At 46.2% G+C, this 19,870-nt stretch overlaps 1 protein-coding gene across 3 annotated transcripts in view; it reads right to left on the minus strand.

The window, feature by feature from the left end:
- Positions 1-19,870, minus strand: part of KPNA6 (karyopherin subunit alpha 6) — a 95,255-nt gene that overhangs the window by 50,549 nt on the left and 24,836 nt on the right. For 2 of the 3 annotated variants that reach the window (XM_077481985.1, XM_077481982.1), the window contains exons 3-7: positions 8,392-8,487; positions 8,164-8,263; positions 7,913-8,007; positions 7,686-7,817; positions 7,464-7,552 (exon numbers count right to left, since the gene is read on the minus strand). In XM_077481985.1, the coding sequence (XP_077338111.1) occupies positions 7,464-7,552; positions 7,686-7,817; positions 7,913-8,007; positions 8,164-8,263; positions 8,392-8,487 (512 nt within the window). Of the gene's footprint in view, positions 1-7,463; positions 7,553-7,685; positions 7,818-7,912; positions 8,008-8,163; positions 8,264-8,391; positions 8,488-14,175; positions 14,314-19,870 lie in introns of those variants that run through there. The other variant, XM_077481984.1, reaches the window with a different exon arrangement.

Consider the following 19,870-nt stretch of genomic DNA (forward strand, 5'->3'; position numbering starts at 1 on the left):
CCCAGCTACATCTGAAACAGCCAGGAGATGGAAGTGGGTGTCCCTGCCATGCCAGGCAGCATGGCCCTGCGCTGCACATCCACACCATGGGGGGGGGGGGAGCCTACACCAACCTGCCACTGGTCTTCATCAGGCACTGGAAGGATGGGGCAACGGGTCTGCTCCTGTATGCTGGACGGTACCTGGGCAAAAACAATTAATGGTAAGGACGCAGAGCACGGTCGGATAGGACCCAGCCCCCTGTCTGTTCTCCTCTCCCTTCAGGCAGCCGCTGAGAGATGTAGTTCTTTCCTGGTCCCTCAGGAACATGTTCCTCCGATGCAGGGACTGACCATGGGCCAGAGAGGCCGCCTTTTAACCTGAATGACAACACGTTTCCTGTGGCAATGGGAGGAGCTCTCAAGGGGTGTCCTGGAAGACAACTGGGGAAAAACGGGGATATGTGGGTACACATCCTTGCTGTCCAGAGACCAGAAAGCCTACCCATGGAGAAGCTATAACAGATCAGGTTTATTCCAAGCAGAATTTCCAGGCCCAAAATGAAAAAACCTTCAGCGCTTTAAAATCCAAGCTGGGGCATATGCCCCTTTCAGTTTTGTGACAGTGAACAGGCTGGAGTACAACCCCAAGATCCATTCTGCCACCAGTACTGGGGCAATGACCCCTTGTTCCAGAAGTCTTGCAAAGGGCTGCATTGAAATCTGCCAAGCTCATAGGTAGGATGCTTGATATGAACAGAGGTCGATAGTGGAATTCGACCTTGTAGCCCTAGAGGCCACCTCCCGAAACTAGGTATCAGAGAGAAAGATTTTTGCTGGGCATCTGAAAATCATTTAGCACCACAATGATCAAAGGGTTTGGGATTTTAAAAAGGTGAGAAGAAAAGAAAAGAAAGAAGAAATAAAAAAGGAAGAGAAGAAAGAAATAAAAAAGGAAGAGAAGAAAGAAATAAAAAAGGAAGAGAAGAAAGAAATAAAAAAGGAAGAGAAGAAAGAAATAAAAAAGGAAGAGAAGAAAGGAAGGAAGGAAGGAAGAGAAGAAAGGAAGGAAGAGAAGAAAGGAAGGAAGGAAGGAAGGAAGGAAGGAAGAGAAGAAAGGAAGGAAGGAAGGAAGGAAGGAAGGAAGGAAGGAAGGAAGGAAGGAAGGAAGGAAGGAAGGAAGGAAGGAAGGAAGGAAGGAAGGAAGGAAGGAAGGAAGGAAGGAAGGATATACAAATTTATTAGAGCTTTAATCAGTCTGCACCTGCTCATGTATTGTATGATCATATTGGACATTTTTATGTCTTTACATTGTTTTTTTTAATGATCTCTAGATACATTTGTATATATTTTTCTATTTGTGTCATATCTTGTCACCTTTAACCACTTGAGACCCTCGCTATAGCCGAATGATGGCTACAGCGTGGATCTCCTTTGCCAGGACTACGTCTATTGACGTCGTCCCGTGCACGAGCGGCCTGCGCGCCCCCTGAGGGGCGCGCTCTGTGATCGGCGAGTCTATGAGACTCGCCTGATCACTGATCCGAGCAAGGGGTCGATCCCGACCCCTCATCACGTGATCAGCTGTCAGCCAATGACAGCTGATCATGTGATACAGTGGAGCCGGTAATCGGCTATTATTCCTCCTCACGCTGACAGCGCGAGGAGAAAAAAAAAAAAAGAGCCGATCACCGGCGGCCGTGATCGGGACATCAGTCCCGATCACGGCCAGCCCTGCCAGTGCCCACCTGCCCCCTGCCAGTATCCCCCCCCCCCCCGTCAGTGCCACCCAGCAGTGCCCACAGTGCCACCCAGCAGTGCCCACAATCTGCCTCAACAAAGGTGCTGCACCCCAGTGCCACATATCTGTGCCCATCAGTGCCACCTATCAGAGCCACCCATCAATCCCATCTATAAGTGGTACCTATCAGTGCCCCTTAGCGCCACCCATCCGTGCCATCTTAGCAGTGCCATCTTTGCCCATCAGTGCAGCCCATCAGTGCCGCCTCATCAGCGCACTTCAATGAAGGAGAAAAATGACCTGTTTGCAAAATTTTATAACAAACTATTAAACATGATTTTTTATTTTTTTTTGCATTTTTAGCAAAAAATAAAAAACTCCCAGCTGTAATTAAATACCACCAAAAGAAAGCTCTATTTGTGGGGAAAAAAAAATGATAAAAATTTCATTTGGGTACAGTGTTGTATGCCTGCGCAATTGTCATTCAAAGTGCATCAGCGCTGAAAGCTGAAAATTGGTCTGGGCATGAGGGGGGTTTAAGTGCCCAGTAAGCAAGTGGTTAAAGTGGTTGTAAACCCTTACAAACCACTTTGACCTGCAGGAAGCCTAGATTAAGGCTTACCTGTAGGTCCAAGAAATATCTCCTAAACCTACACTGTTTAGGAAATATTTACAAAAAGAAAGGCACCGCTGTCTATGGCGCATGCGCCGTAGACAGCAGGGCGCAGGCGCATTGAGCGTACCGCTGCTAACTGCGATATGCCATTAGTGGCTGCTCCCGTGCACATGCACGGGAGTGACGTCATTGCTGCTCCGGCGCTGCGAATGGTCGGAGAAGCAATACCCAGAAGATGGACACTCCATGCTACAGCGGTGACATCGCTGGCTCCTGTGTCAGGCAACCGACACATAATGGGCGACTATGCGATGCATAGTCGTCCATCACGCTTTACCTTAGCAGGGAGACAAAGAGCAAGTAAACCCATCAGGGCTTACTTACTCTTTAAAATCCCAAATCCTTTGATCTTTGACAGGTATCAGATGTTGACTGTCCAGAGGATTACAAAAGGGATAAAATACATGCCCCCCCCCCCACTTTGAAGTGGGGGTGTCCCTTCATGCAGAAGAGGAGGGTTTATCTGTGTGTTTGGGAGACTTGGAAGCACAAGGTTTGCATTGAACTTGATGCGTGGCTTGAATTTGGAAGTTAAAGCTGATCTCCAGCTTTTAATGAAGTTTAAAATAGTTTGTTTGGACCAAGCTGGTTCAAACAAACTTTTACCTTCACCAACAGATGCAGGAACTGGGGTTGTTGTACAAGTCTCTGTCTTCTGGCAATTGGATGGGAACTTCCAGTCACACTCCTGGGAGCAAAATAGAATCAGGTTGAGTACTGCTCATCCACTCACAGGGAGATTTGCATCCTATAAAATTAATACAAAACTCTGGAGGCATAGAGGTGTGCGGATAATGTCATGATCTCCAACTGATTCATGAGATTCATGGAATACAAAGCTCCTTGTGAATGGCTGAGCATCACTCAAACCGGCTTGATCTTAGTCCTGAGGGGGACAGGAAGAGGACAGTTTGTTTGGACCAGCTGTGCGGTGGATGGAACACAGATATGGCTTGCTGGGAAGAGACTTTTTTTCTGCTAGAAGTCTTAGTATGTCTGTGTACCAGGTTCCCCCGGGGCTAGTTTGGTGCATTTAGAATCCTTGCCTCTCTCCTATTCCTTTATTTTGTGCAGCAGACGAGGCCGAATTCCCACTGAAGGGAAGTCCAAAAATGATGTCTGAACTGAGACCAGTGGAATATTAGGGCATCTGAAGGCAGGGCTAGAGTATGTCCGATTCTGGCAACAGAGGTCAATTTTTGTGGACATCCTAGCCTCTGGAGTCGAAATCTGGAATCCCTCATCTTTGCCATATCAGATTAAATACATAGTGAGAAGACCATTCCCCTTGGTCCAAGTGGTAACAGCCGAGATAATCTGTCTGACAAAATGTCCACCCCTGGGATATGGATTGCTAGACAGTTTGTGCTCCCATTCAAGGCAGCCAGACTCCTTGTGCCTCTTTGAGAGTTGATATATGCATACTGGTGGCATTGTCCACCTGCACATCCCTTAAAGCGGAACTATACTCGCCTAGAATCAAGCGATACACCAGCCTCAGAACTCACCACTGGCTGCTAACATCTTTGGGCAGCCAGCTTCCAGGTCTTGATCACTGGCTGCGATGACGTCACTCCCATGCATGCGTTCAAGTTCCGTTAGGTACACCATTGCCAAAATTTGTGCAGTGAGCTGGTACAAGAAAATGGTCTGTTTTGGTGCAAGGGATGCACAGTCATTCTGAAGCCAAGAGTTGTGAGGGACTTTGGCAGAGCAAATATTTATCTGCAATTTTAAACTGGCCCCAGTTTGCCTGGTTCTCACCAAAGCTACAAGTGAGCGGTTTCCCCTGGGGGTGCTTACAGCAGAGGACAGGAAATGGGGTAGGCGTGTGGAAAAGTAGTACTTGGTAACCCATGTGTAGACATCCTGTAACAAATCCTCATGGTGAAAGGATGGGAGGGAGTGTCTTGTAAAGTAGCATTACAGTGTGCAACCAGTGGTATAAGACAGTTTGGACAATCGGAACAGCGCTCAGGGCTCTCAGTGCAAGTAGTCATTGATATTACCCAATGGTCAGGACAGGACAATATGAAATCAATGAAAGAAAATAAAAGCAAACAGTAGCCAATGCCACTGTTTCCAGGCTTTGATGAGATCTCACACTCCGATGGGGAGGCCAGTGGTGAGGTATCAACGAGGGCCGAGATCTCAAAGCCCGAAAACAGTGGCATTGGGTACTGCTTCCTTCCCCCCCCCCCCCCCTTTTTCTTTCACCAATTTTATATTGTCCTGTGGCTTTCAAGTCTTGGAATAAATTACATTACCTGATCATTCACCAGAAAGTCTCTTGTTACATCCAACATTAACTCTCTAAACGACTGGTGAATATCACAAAACTGATTACTTGCACTGAGAGCCCTGAGCGCTGTTCTGATTGGACAAACTGTTTACCACTACTCCAAGTGCATCAGTGACAGCAGCCTGGGAGAATTGTTTAATGATTTTATCCACATGTACCTATGGGACTCTGGCTTTAGCGCTTGGAATAAATATGTGGGTTTCTGACCAGTGGTATAATGTTGTAACACCTGGTCTGGCACCTAAACTGAGCTCTGAGTGGTTTGAATGCAAGCGCCAAGTTTGAACTGTTGAATACATTCCTAACATAGCCCTGCTTTTACAGTAACAGATACAGGTGATCCTGTCTTTTCTATCCACGGCACTGGCCTGTATATAAAAAGTACAGGCTTTGTCATGGTGAGCATACCCCCAAAGGAAGCCTTCAACTATGACAATGCATTGCACAAAGTGCCAAGGCGAGTGTCCATGCAGGGTCCAGCGCTCAGAGCAGTCATTACAGACTGTACCCCACAGCAAGGGGTCTAGGTACAGCCTTTCAAGGTTTTACCAATCTGAATACATGGCTTCAGTGAGGTGTTGACTGCAGAATTAAAAAGAAAAAACAGTTATTACCTGTTAACGGAGAAAAAAAAAAGAAGGGAAAAAATAAAAAATAAAAAAAATAAAAAAAGAGAAAAAGACTCCCCCCCCCCCCCACTTTGATCAGGAAACACATTATTCACAGAAATATAAAAACTAAGAGTCCAAGCCACAGAAACACCCCAGGTTCACTGTCCCCATTAAGGGAGTATTGCACCTGGGAGGCCTCTGCCCCCTAGCACGAAGGTCTTGAAAAAAAAAAAAAAAAAAAAAATCCTGTGACCCTGTCTGGCTGGAGGAAACACATACTGAAGGTCTGGGGTTTAGTACAAGCCTTTTATATTGATTTGGATCATGTGTTTCCTGTTCTAGGTGGGGGGGGGAGTCACCTCTCCCATAAGCTGTCCTGCAGAGACTTGGGAAGATGAACTAGTGAAGCAGATTTCCCTTGGGAGAAGAGCTCCATCACTTCAGACTCCAGCACAAAACGGAGGATTTAGCGTGGGGTAGGGTTACAGGGCAGATGCCCTCTGCCTACAACACATGATATATGAATATGTTGCCCACGTTCTGTATGAATAAGAAAGTATATGTTTTTGGCCAATGCAATCAAGATCATAAAACCCAGTATGACATTGATTAAATCCTCCTAGGAAAGAACAAAGAAGGAGACCATGCTCAAAAGAAACACTCCAAGAACAACGGGAATTCAGGCAGGGAACTAAATTCCAGGCTGATATAGTGTCAGGCCCTTCAGCAGGTCCATTGCAGACAGCATTGGAATAAATATTGGACCATAAGGCAGCAGGGGTCCTTTCAACCACTTTGGTGAAAAGTTAGACACGAAGTAAAAAAAAAAAAAAAAAAAAAAAAAAAAATGTAAATACCCAAAAATAAATCTTTCATAATTAGATTTATCTTGTCTATATTTATCTGGCCTACGGATGACTAAAAAGGTAACAAACTGAAGTGGTGCATTTAAATACTAGTGTTAAGCTGGCCACAAGCATTAAAGGATAATTTACTTCCATGAATGATCTGGCAGTCTCACAGGTCAATTGATCTCACTTTAACAAGCGTGTTCTAGGTGCACAGGCACTTCTAAATTACGATAACTACATTAATCTTCAAGATTGATAGTTAAGCACCCCGCCTCCACTGAGCCCTTACCAAACAACTATAAAAACCTCAGTACATAGTAGAGGCTGAAGCATAGGACTAACATCAATAGGGCTTAGCAACAGAAGGGGAAAAGCTTACTCTAGAGTAGGGATAGGCAACCTTAAAAAGGAGGTGGAGATCTACCTGCATTACATGGGAGAAGGCAAAGATCACCGGGCAGTGTTGCCACCTCACACCTGATTTAAACCTCTAAATTGCTGTACTACTGTGTCGCAATCCCGTGCATTGCACAACAATCAAGAGTTTAAATCTGGTGGCGAGGAGGCAACATATCGCCTCCTCACCATCTGTCAAAACACATTCGGAAAGCTTTTTTGAGCAGAGCAGCAGTGCCTGCTGCACTTGTGAATGAGCCACTTTCAGAAAGTGCACCAAACCCGTAGGATATAATAGAAGTCTATGGCTAAACACACTGCACTGCACCTGCGTTGTGGGTAAACTGCAGCACATCAGTCCTATACTATTATGCCCAATTTTTTCACACTCACCTGAAGATCTTTTTCCTGTTGCTGGCAGCTCTGTGGAGACCACTAGCCAGGATAAGAGGTGGAGTGCAGTTGGCATCACTCCACAGGGAACAGGAGCCAACACTACAGAAGAGGCATCAGCTTATGCGGCTCTTGCCCTCTACTACAGCTCCAACTTTACAAGTAGTCCCTCTACATTGCACTCAGTTTGATGCTTTGGAATGGTGGGTTAGCAAACCCAGACTGCGATATACCAATCACCTGTCTGCGATCTACAGGTTATGGACCCCGCTATAGAGAAGCCAAGGTTCTATGTATAGATCAGGCCTGAAATTCAAGGGGCTCAATACAAATACTTGCAGGCAAACTTCAGCATTGTTATCCAAGTTAATTTCTAGGCCAGGTTTAGTTTACTTTAACCTATAAAAACAAAAATTCTTGCACAAGCCCAATTGCATCAGGTTGTGTGTTTTTTTTTTTTTTTTAATCTTTAAATAGGGAGACCCATTTTGCTCTATGCATTAATTTGTACTCACTTAAGTAGAGGAGGAAGGATGTTGCAGCTAAGCACATAGTCTCGACACACAGAACTGTCACCTGCAATGTTCCCTAGTGCCCACACAGCCTAAAGGAATCCACAGGAAAACAGGTAAGGAGAAGAAAAAGACAAATGGCATACATTGAATGAGAAGCAACAAAAAAAAAAAAAAAAAAACGCACAAATAGGTAATAAAACATTTATAGTTTTTTATTCCAACCTGTTCCTGCACATCTTCATAGTCGGAGTTTAGCAGCTGGATAAAGATTGGCACGGCTCCTGCTTCTATCACTATTTTGGTTTGTTGTGAAGTGCCAGATGCAATGTTTGTCAGGGCCCAGGCAGCTTCAAACTATAAATATAAGAAACTCAGTGTTGTACTTACTGTATATACCAATAGTAAATCCTCTCCAGAAGCTACCTCTGAATCCAGAGCAATACACTCACCTGTAGTGTGTAGTTGTCACTTCTTTTAAGGAAATCTACAAACCGTTCAACTACTCCAGGAGCATTGATCACCTCATCGATTGGGGGGTTTGGCTCTGAAATGCAAAGTAATCAAGAACTAAGCATTTGGAACAGTGCCAACGTGACTTACTCTAGAGGCAAAAACTGCATTTTAACAACATTCAACGTACTAGAACATTAATTTGATCAGATGCCCGCTCAATGGCATATATACTCACAAGATTTCATACCTTTAGACAGCAGCTTTCGGAATTTTTGTGTTGTGGCCAACTGCAGGTCAGGATCATCAGAAAGCAGCAACCCAACCATCTCACGGGTAATAACTCCATCCTGTAAAAGCACACATACCATAAAAAAATAAATAAAATAAAAACACCACGACAACCCACACACCACATGCTGCATCTATATGTTATCATGCTGTAGGAAGACTCATATGCCGTCTCTTCTGCACTTACCCCAACATTGGTTGAGCTAACATAGGGATCCATTAACGGACCATCAAACATGGATGGGTCTTCAGAAAACATTTCCACATTGCGGCGCTTAAAGAGCTGAAAGAAAACAAAAAAAAAAACTAAATCAAGAAATGCAGATATGGCAATTGCTGAGCTCTCATCACTGACCACATCTCAGCCCCCCCCTAACATTTGAAGGATAGTAAACTGGCCCTTTGCTTAGAATGTTTGAAGACCCCTGGCATAAAGGAACAAATCAAATAGTAGGCCCAGTGGAAAGGTCTTTGCAACTGTAGGTGCTCTAAATGATCCAAGGCCTAGAGCAGAAGCCTGATCCTTCAGATGCAGGGTAATAGACTTCTACGGTGAAGACCCAACAAAAAGCTGAGTAAAGGCCCATACACACGATCAGACTTTTTGACAACAAACATGCAAATTAGCTGTTTTGGAGCAACATCCGACTGTGTGTACGCTCCATCGGACAAACTTTTTTGGTTTTCATCGGACTTTTGTTGGCTGTGCGAACGGACAAACTTTCTGGCAACAAAAGTCCTATGGAGCAAAGTCTGATCGTGTGTACAGAAAACCATAGGACTTTTGTACAAAGTACAAACGGGCATGCTCAGAACCAATGCAAAAGATCAGACAACAATACAGAAGTTGACCAAAGGTGGCGGTAAAGAGCAGAAAAACCACGTGATTTGGTGAAAGTTGGCTGAAAAAGTCCTGCTGTGTGTATGCACTACAAGTTCAGGGCCGACGCCCTTTGTACAAAAATCCAAGGGAAAGTTTGTACAAAGTCCTATCGTGTGTATGAGGCTTTAGACTTACTGGTAACTCCTTTTCTGAGCGTATTCCAGGGCAGCCCATGAGACCTAGGGCTCCTCCTACCAGGACAGGAAACACGATACCCCCACCAGATAAAAAGGGCGGTCCTCCAGGCCCCATGTTAGTCTTCTCAAGAACCGTAGGACATCCCTTTTATCTGGTAGGGGTAAATGTGTTTCCTGTCCTGGTAGGGGGAGCCCTAGGTATCATGGACTGTCCTGGAAGACACTTGGAGAAAATAGGATTTTTATTACAGCTTACCTCCCAGAAAAAGGATTTTACAGGCAAGCTGTAATAAAAAGCAGCCTTACTTACTTAAAGCGGGAGTTCCGCCGTTTTTTTTTTTTTTTTTTTTTTTTTTTTTAAAGCCAGCAGCTACAAAATACTGCAGCTGCTGACTTTTAAAATAAGGACACTTATCCGCCCAGTGCGCCCGCGATGTCGGCACCCGAAGCCGATCTCTCGATCGTCTCTCGGGTGCTGCCGCCGCCATCTTGGGTATGGGAATCAGGAAGTGGAGCCTTGCGGCTCACTTGGGCAGAAAAGAATGTCCCATGCCTATCAGCAGTTTTTATCCCTCTAGAATTGGCAGGCAGACTACTTAAGTCACCAGCAATTACCATATTTATCAGTGTATAACACGCACATCCTCCCAGAATCAGCGGATATTTATGCCACTTCCCACGGGTCCCCCGCTGTCTGCTGGGAAACACACAGATCCCAGAGACAGCGGGGGACCCGTGGGAAGTGGCATAAATATCCGCAGATTCTGGGAGGATGTGCGTGTTATACACTGATAAATATGGTAATTGCTGGTGACTTAAGTAGTCTGCCTGCCAATTCTAGAGGGATAAAAACTGCTGATAGGCATGGGACATTCTTTTCTGCCCAAGTTAGAATATGGTTCATCTCTCTCTGAGCTGAGAGACTCTTGATGCCCCCCTTGGCGATTGATATAGGCCACAGCCATGGCATTGTCAGATTGGATCCAGACAGGACAATTCCTTAACCTGGAAGTCCAGGTTTTCAAAGGCAATTGAGGGATCTCTTTTTGACCTGACCATCTATACCAGCTCTTGTACGGAGCTGATCTTTGCCAGAGGAAAAAACACCCTTTTCTGGGGTGCATCTATGGTCAGGCCCAATTACTCTAGCTTTCTTAGCAGTTTTAAAAGGAAGATTTCTCTAGGTTGAGAATCCAACCCAGACTTTCCAGGTAACTGGTAGTAATGTATACAGTTTGCTCCAAACGAGCCACTGACTGGTCTATTAACAATAGATCATCTAGGTATACCAGTACTTTTGTGAACACCCGTGGTGCTGTGGCTAGCCGAAGGGCAAAGATAAAAACTGAAAGTGCTGTTTAACTTCGAATTGCAGAAATTTCTGGTGACATGCAGCTATGCATCTCTGATGTCAATGGATGCCATAAGTTATTTTCCTTTTAGGATGGAAACGACTGACTTGATTGACTCCATACGAAAGGAACGGATCTCCAGGAACAGATTTAGATTCCTTAGATCTAGAATGGGTCCGACATCCCCATTTGGTTTCGGTACTGTAAACCAGTGTGAATAAAACCCCAAACCTTGCTCTATGGTAATCTGTATGATTACCCCCTGAGACAATAAAAACCTGGTGCAGGAGAAAAAGGTCAGTTTCTGTAAAGGATGTTTATACTTTTGACTGACTGGCAAAAGAGTACCCTTTCCACTAGAAATCGTCTGGATGCATTTCTCCAAATCATTGCTCCCCATGAAAAAGGGAAACTAGTCAGAAGTTTTTTTTTTTTTTTTTTTTTTTTAAAGAAGGTGCTTTGGCAGACCAATCCTTTGACCAAAGGGTCCTACGCATATGTACTAGCACAAGGCATGACGCCTGGTGAATAGAATCTTTCATAGGATCTATGGCAAAACATAATGCTTTTGGTAACTCTGCCAATTGACGGGCCTGTGTGCAGGGAACTCTTTAAGAGCATCTGTAAATTGGTCCTTTAAGGATATAACTTGCTGCAACTGCAGGCTGAGTAAGGACCCCCTGCTAAAAAAAAAGAGGATCTTAACAGGAATTCCAACTTTTTATCTGTTGGATCTTTAAGCATTTGTGCTTTGTCTACTGGACAAGTAAGACTTTTATTTACACTGAAAAATCGCAGCATCAACTGCTGGAACATTCCACCTCTTTGTGAATTTAGCCTACATGGGATAGAGAACTGAGAAGCTCTTTGAAGGGAGAAAATGCTTATCCTGATGGTCTCATTCAGTGTAAATAAGCTTTTCTGGTAATGCATGGACTGGAAACGCATGCGAAGGTTTCAAAGAACCCAAAGAAGAAACCAGACCATCATCTAACTGTTAGAGGTAGCATGAAGGTGGAACGAACCATTTCTGTAAGGGTTTGTACCTCAGATTGTGAAGCTGATTCATCAGCTGTTTGCTCAGCAGAGGAATAATCGGCTTGCTTTTCCTCTCGATCATCTGAAAGCAACACCTCATCTTGTCCTGACTGTTTCCTTGATAAAGGGTTTGGAGTGGGAGAGAGGGATCTAGCACACTTTCCATTACCTTGGATGGAGGATGCGATTAAAGCTGCTAATCTTCCTTTTTAGCCTTGCAGGGCAGAAGAAAATGCATCTTCAGTCACGTATACAGGGGCTGAAGTGTGAGAAGCAGTTGCACCACCCAATCAGTCCCCATCTCCGGAGAGAATGACAGTGTGGAGGCATGGCTGGAGTTCCCAGCGCCTGGGGTGGAACCTTGGGTGCCTTAGAAGCCATAGTGCTAAGCACAAAGCAGCGGTACTCTAAGAACTGTTCTATTTGCTGACAAAAGCAGGAAAAACCACTAACAGCACAGAAAAAAAAAAAAAACGAATGCTAAACGATGTATTTTCCTGTACTGAAAATGCCTGTGTAAACCCACTTATGTGCTCCAGCGTTCCCGTGTCCTCTGGCAGCCTTACTTCAGCTGCTCCAGTAGACAACTGTTCTCAGAGCATTGGCTTTTAAGCCCCTGAGGTGTGAACCTGATTGCAGTGCGCTTTCTATAAAACGCCATGTCCGCACACGGCGCCGTCGTTAAGCCACGTCCCTTGCCCGACCCTCATTCTCCTTCCTCAATGAATTATTTTAGCCTTTTGTGCACGCGCGAAACGGCTTTGTGACACAGCCAGAAGGAGGTGTCTCCCTTCTGAAGGAAGTGCTTTACAAATCTATTGCAAGTAAAGGTTTCCTTACTAAAAAATGCCACCCCCACACTCCACGAGGGGCGGACGGACGGGGGAAGGGGATACTCAACAGCTTTTAGCATTTATCACAGTATATAACAATTACCAATGTACTGGGTCACGTACCTGTACCCCCTGCACTCACTTTCCCCATTTGGGGGGGGGGGGGGGGACAGCCCCCCTCCGGCTGCTAGGGCACACACTTGAGCACAGAATCAACAGGGTATATACACACATTCTTACTCCCTCTAAGGGAGTTAAAGGCATTACAACATTATTATATTACAAGAAAGTCATAGGTGGACTTTGCGGGTTCCTATGCTTTCTCCTACCTTTTCCTCGCTGCAGGATACTGCTGTAAACAGACAGATCCAAATGTCACCCCATGATGGCGGGCAGCATAGTTAAACCTTCAAAGACAGAAAGACCGGATCCCTGTCAGGGCTGGCTTAGCCCTCCCTTCCCTTACCTGGCTGCTCAGCTGTAATCTAATTGCCAGTTCTCATCTCTCTCCACAGTTACTGAGCTGTTCCTGATCCTGCTCATCTGACCTGCCTACTTAAGGCCGGGTTCACACCGCTGCGATGCGGGAACGCCGCGAATCCGCGGCGTTTTCCCGCATCTCATGACTCCCGCCGGCAGTTCACACTGCCCTATGCGGACGGCTGGGAGTGTCAATGATATGTTAATGACACCCCCAGATCCGTCCGCATATCGCAGTGCGATCTGCCGACTCGCACAGGAATCAGATAGCATGGTGTGAACCCCCATGCGATCCGATTCTGTTGCGGACCAAAAAAAGGGTCCCGTGCAAGTTTGCTGCGGGAGCGATGCGAATTCAGCCATACTATCTGTATGGCTGAACTCGCATCGCTACGGAGATCGGATGTGATTTGCGGTGCGAATCACATCCGGATCTCCCCCCGCAGCAGTGTGAACCCAGCCTAAAGTGGAAGTAAACCCATCGATTTAAACAGTTAAGAAAAAAAAAAAAAAAAAAAAAAAAAAGGCATGCCAGGAATGCTAACTGCACATTGGCTGTGAGCTCAGCCAAACTATCAAACCATCCAAAGGCTGGTGTCATAACGAATCACATGTGCAGCACCATAGCAGTTGAAGATTTAACAGAGGCAAAGATGGCATCTTCCTTGGCTGAACACGATAGGGGAGTTTACTTCCACTGTAAAGTTTAATTGTACTTCTGTCTCGGTCTGGTTCATGGTTTCTGACAGTCCCTTTTAATAGGGGTTCCACTCATTTAGACCTGTATAGCACCCCTCAGGACAATTTTAGGTAAATGTAGCAAGACAATAAAAAATAAAAAACACAGAGTTAGGACTCTTTCACACAGCCGATCTGTTCAGGTCCGCCTGAAAAACTGACAGGTGGACCTGAACGGATGCTCCATAGACCTCTATGGCACGTCGGATGGCAGTGGTGACATGTCCCCTGACATCCGACCCTCTCCAATCTGAAAAAGTGTGACGTAGGAAAAACCTACTTTCCCATCCGTCTGAGGATCGGATGAAGGACTCTGCGGTCTGTCGTCACCCAATCTCCCATAGGGGAGAGCGGCGCTCTGACAGGTCCGTCCCTGCACAGAGTGGAGAGACTGACCTGTCATCTTCCTGCTCAGCGGGGAATCGACGGAGCGATCCCCGCTGAGCAAGCGGATATCCATGGGGTGGATGATCACGGATCCACCCCATGTGAAAGAGCTCTTCGACTTACCGGTAACTGTTTCTAGGAGTCGTCCAGGACAGCACTAGAGAGATTAGGCGCCATCTCCCGAGGCAGGAAACATCATCAGACCTGTAAAGGTCGGCACCTGTCCCTTCTCCCTCAGTCTTTAACCGAGAACTTCCCCGGAACAGCTTCTGAAACAACACAAACACTCATCCAACATCATAACAGCATATAGGGATGGAATCCCCGCTGTCCTGTACGACTCCTAGAAACAGAGTTACCGGTTTTTGAAGCTTGGGACCCCAATTTTTTACCCGCATGTAAAATAGTGCATTTGATTTCCTAATGCTTTTCGACATCTCCAGATACTGTAAGACACAGGCTCTCACATTCAGTTGGTGGAATTCTACTTCCTTTGGATTGGTAGGGGACCCACAGAACGAAAGCAAAATTTCCTGGGTTCTATGGAATTTTGTCACCACTTTGAGCAAAAATCCTGGGTCTGTGTGTAGCACCAGCCTATCCTCAAAAATTAGCAAAAAAGCCTCTTTAATGGAAAGCGCCTGAAGCTTGCTAATGCGTCTAGCTGTGGATACAGCCACTAAGAAGACTGTCTTGAGCGTGACCCATTTTAAAAGGAGGGCTCCCCTTCTAGCGAACAAACTTTATCCATCCCTGTAGTACAACTGACAGGTCCCATTTTGGTAAAATTTTAAATGGAACAGGTTTAATTCTGGCTAACCTCTTAAAGGACATGAAGAACCTGCTAACTAGCGGGTCCAATGCCAGGGGTTGCTCTAAAAAAAAAAAAACTGAGTCCTTTATCCGCGCAGTCTTGTAAAAACTCCAAGACTGCCGGGATACTTACCTTCGTGGTTAGATGCCTTCTTGACATCTAACCACGAACAAAAAAGAAAAAAAAAAAAAAAAACTTTCCAAAATTTAACAAATTGCTTGGGTTACCTTTTTTCTACTGGAAAGAGTTGTATTTACCACCCTGTTTGAGAGCCCTTTACATTTCAAGAGGCTTTTCTCGGACACCAAGCCAATAACTTTAGAGTCTGTATTTCTCATAACAGAACTGGGCCCTGGGACAGCAGATCTTCCCTCTCAGGCAGCATGAGGGGAGGCTCCTCTGGCAGGCTTAACAGCGTGGAAAACCATGGCCTCTTCGGCCAATACGGAACCACTAATATCATTGTGGTCCGTTCTTGAAGAAATTTCCTCAGGACTATAGGAATAAGTTTGAATGGGGGAAAGGCATAGCAAGTGAGAAAGACTTCTTGGCACAAAAGTGGACCTATCACTTTGGTCCCTGCGCCTTTCTAGTGAGAAGTAAACTGGAACCTGGGCCTTTGTTCTGCTGACGAACAAGTCCACCTCTGGGAGACCCCCCTTCACCATCAGCTGAAAGATTTCCCTGTTTAGGGACCATTGATTCGCACACTGTCGACTCAGAAAGTCCACCAGGTGGTTGTCCACTCCTTTCAGATGGACTGCCGAGACAGACCCTAGGTTTTTCTCGGCCCAATGCAAGATCATCTTTGTTAGTCTGATTAAGGAAGGGCATCACGTTCCTCCTTGTTCGTTTAGATACGAGACTGCTACCACTCTGTCCGAGAGGAGCTGTACATGGTGGTCCTTCAGATCTCTTAATGCTTCCCAGATCGCCTGCAACTCTCTCCAGTTGGCTGACCTTTTGGACTGAATTTTCTCCCAGCGCCCTTGGGCTATTTCTGACCCCAAATGGTCCCCCCAGCCCAAGCACTGGCATCAGTAGTGATGCGAACAGACACTGGAAGAGACCACCATAGACCCTGTACTAGGTTCTCCTCTTTTCTCCACCACTATAGAGACCTCCTGGTCCTTGAAGATAGGTGGATAGCCGTGTCTAGGGATTCTTGTGCCAAGTGCCAACTGTTTAAGGATGGTGTCCTGAAGGCACCTGAAATAGGCCCTTGCCCAAGGAACCGCAGGGTTTGTTGTCACCAGCAGACCCAGTCCCGACATAGCTGAACGGAGGGAAATTACCCGATTGTTTTGCAACCAAGTTGCAGTCACCTTCACCCTTTCTATTTTCTCCTCTGTAAAAAGATTTTTTTCGTTACCGAGTCCACCAGGAAACCCAGGTACTGCAAGGCCTGTGTCGGGATCAGGTGCGATTCTTCGTTAACCAACCCAGTCCTTTTAGAAAGGAAATGGCTGTCCACAGATCTTCCTGTAGTTGGAGTTTGGCGGGGGCAAAGAATAAAAGGTCGTCCAAATAAGGTATGACCTCGAACCCCTTCAGTTTTAAGCGAGCCAATGCTTCCACCAGGACTTTTGTAAATATCCTGGGGGGGGGGGGGGGGGGGGGGGGGAGGAGGATAGGCCGATTTGCAGGGCCCTTAACTGAAAGTGTCGGGTCTGCCTTCCCCACTGAATCGATATCCTCATATTTTTGAGAGTCTTCGTGAATGGAGACGTGTAGGTAGGCATCCCTCAGATTGAGGGAGGCCATGAATCAGTCTGGTGGCGGGGGGGATTGACCTTACTGTAAAGATTGTTTCCATCCGGAATTTTTTTGTAGGTTACACACTTGTTTAGTAACTTTAAATTCAAAATTTGCCAGAATTTGTCCAACGGTTTCTTCACTGCAAACACATGCGAGTAGAAACCGCGGTTTACCTCCTGTCGTGGCACTGGAACAAGCACCTGTTAGTCTACCAGATCGCCAATTTGTGACAGTAAGGCCATCACCTTCTGAGGATCTCTGGGAGTTTTGGTCACACACACACACACACACACACACACACACATCCTCATAGGCAGAGTGTGCTTGAACTGTATTCAGTAAACTTCCCTGATTATCCTCAGAATAAAAGGTGTTTGGGGGTAGTCTTTTCCCACTGTGGGAGGACTGCCCCAGTCTTCCCAACATGAGAACCAAGTCACTGGGACTTAGTGGTTTTCTTAGGAGAGGAAAACAGAACGCCTTTCCGTTTTCCTCATTCCCCACTTTTTTTTTTTTTTTTTTTAATAGGAACGGACCCTTTAAGAGGTCTGTCCTTGTGACTGTCCCTGCCTTTGGGGACGAAAAAAAAGTTTCCCTGGTCTCCAGACTTTCGGGGGGGGAATAAATCGTTTTTTTCTCTGGTTCCACCCACCCTCTTAATAGTTCACTAGTGCGCTATGAACCGGGAAGACCCTGGTTGGATCCTGTTTCAGGGTTTGATACATCCGTTATGTGCAAGGACAGAGAGAGACTTGCTGTTCTTTAATTTCAAGTGTCTCATAAATCCCCCCCAATAAGGCATCGACCTCCTCGAGCAAGAGCCTGTATCTGGGTGAGCTTGTCCCTTGAATCGGAATCTCTCTGGATGATGCCGTCTCACTCAGGCCATCCAGAGAATCAAATTCCTCTCCCCCGATTCATCACCCTCCTCTGGGGTGGATGCAAGCAGAACTGTGGCTGGTTATGGGGTCTCAAGGTTCACTAGCATTGTCTTGATGGACTGAATTTTTTTCTGTACCCCAGAAAGTTCCTTACAGGCCCTCCTTGTAAACCAACTTATCTATGCAGGGTTTACATAGGGGCTTAATACAGCCCTCCTTAAAATTTGTTCACACATAATGGACATCGCTTCTTCCCCCCCCCCCCCCCCAGACTTCTCCGGTTCTTTGGGCAGAGCCCAAGACAAGAGAAGGAGAGAAGGAGAGAAGAATAGGAGGGGAAACACAGACAAGCTACCATCAGCGTAACCTTAGCAAAAATAGGATGCCTTCACCAAACACCTATGTGCACCCCACCAGCCAACAGGATTCGTAAGACACATTACTCCAGATCCTGTTTAAATAGAGGGGGGACTACAACAAATTAACTACCTAATCTGTCCATCCCTCCACACCCCCCCCCCCCAGCCCCGTAGGTACAAAACACCCTTGTGTTTGCCTACCTAAGCTGGTTTGGCTCCACTGCCACGTTCCACTGCATCCATTCTTCACCCAGAAGTTGCCTGACCGCCTGAAGGCTTTTCCCCTTAAGCCTGTGGTGCATCACAGTCTGTCTTGTGGCTTGCGCTTTTCAAATAATGCGCTCTGGTTCCACCGTCCACGCTCGCCGCACAGCCCGGAACCGGTTAGCTGAAAGTCCCCACCCTCCTCCTGCGTTCCACAGCCCTGAACTCAGAGCCTGTGCCCGCCCCCCGTCTGACCCGCGCCAAATTCAATTCAGCCGTCAGGCGGGGAACACCAGCCCTCCACAGGCTATCTAGGAGGAGAGCGCCGGTCACAGCTGCGCTCAACCTGACCGGGGGGGACCCCAGATATCTGTCATCCTGTTTGCCAAGGTACACAGACATCTTTCCCCTTCTCACATGGGCTATCCCAGTTTCAGGGGGAAGGAGAGCTCCAATCCAGCTTCCTCCTCTGGTGGAGGAAACACAAAGACTGAGGGAGAAGGGACAGGTCCCGCCATTTAAAAGGTCTGATGATGCCTTTCCTGCCTCCGTAGGTGGAGCCTAATCTCTCTAGTGCTAACAGATGACTAGAGAAAAAGAAGTCTCGATTCCTAGGGTCCAGCTATCAAAGAGAAGCTTACAGGCAAAACCTGGTTCTTCTATGCGAGGCCCAGGTACCATTCTGTGGCCGCAGTGGCGTGGATGGATCCGGTTGTGGAGGCCTTTTAAATCCAGCATGGATCCCTCCTGGAGCTCCTCAGAGCACATCTCAACTCGTGACCACACCTTAGACACTGGCGAAAAAAAAAACTGATGTGTATACCAGTGTCAACACCTGAAGGTGGCCCATAACCCATTAATTACTTAAGGCTCTGTGTCCCATGATATACAATAAAGAAAACCAGAGTTAGTACTTACCGGTAACTCCTTTTCCAGTGGTCTTCCAGGACAGCCCTTGAGAGATGGAGTCCCTCCCATCGACCCAGGAAACACATTGCCATAGCTCAAAAGGCGGTCCTTCAGGTCCCTGGCCAGTCATTTACCAAGAACCGAAACTGTAAAAAAAAACAACATAACCACAACAAGTAATATCGTTATTATATCAACATTATAAAGAGAAAAAAAAAAAAAAAAAGGGTGGGATCATGCTGTCCTGGAAGACCACTGGAAAAGGAGTTACCGGTAAGTACCAACTCCGGTTTTCCCCAGATGTGTTCCAGGACAGCCCTTGAGAGGATCCCCATGTAATCACCAGATTAGTCTTGTAAAGGTGGAGAAGCTTAACCATGTGGCTGCTTTACATATTTCCTCTGGGGTGGCACCAGCCCTTTCTGCCCAGGATGCTGCTAATGCCCTTGTAGAATGGGCTCCAATACCCCCAGGAGGATCTTTGTTCATTGCTCTATAACCCTCTGTTATAGCTAGCCTAATCCACCTAGCTATGGTGGCCTTTGGAGCCTTCTGTCCCTTACGTTGACCAGAAACAGAACAAAAAGAATCTGAGATGCTAAATGGATTTGTTACCTTAAGATATGCCAAGATGCACCGCCTTAAGTCTAATAAATGAAATCTTTACTCTCTCGTTTGATGCATTCTGGCAGAATGAAGGAAGAACAATGTCCTGTGAACTATGGAAACTAGATGCCACTTTTGGCAAGAACCCAGGGTCTGTCTTTAGAAGGACTCGGTCTTCTAAAATCTGTAGGAATGGCTCTCTGATGGAAAAGGCTTGTATCTCACTAACCCTACGGGCTGAAGTGAATGCCACAAGAAGTACTGTCTTGAATGTAATCAGTCTAAGA

The sequence above is a fragment of the Lithobates pipiens genome, unplaced genomic scaffold, assembly GCF_037356315.1.
Source record: "Lithobates pipiens isolate NorthernLeopardFrog02 unplaced genomic scaffold, aLitPip1_a1.2 Scaffold_16, whole genome shotgun sequence".
Lineage (NCBI taxonomy): Eukaryota > Metazoa > Chordata > Amphibia > Anura > Ranidae > Lithobates > Lithobates pipiens.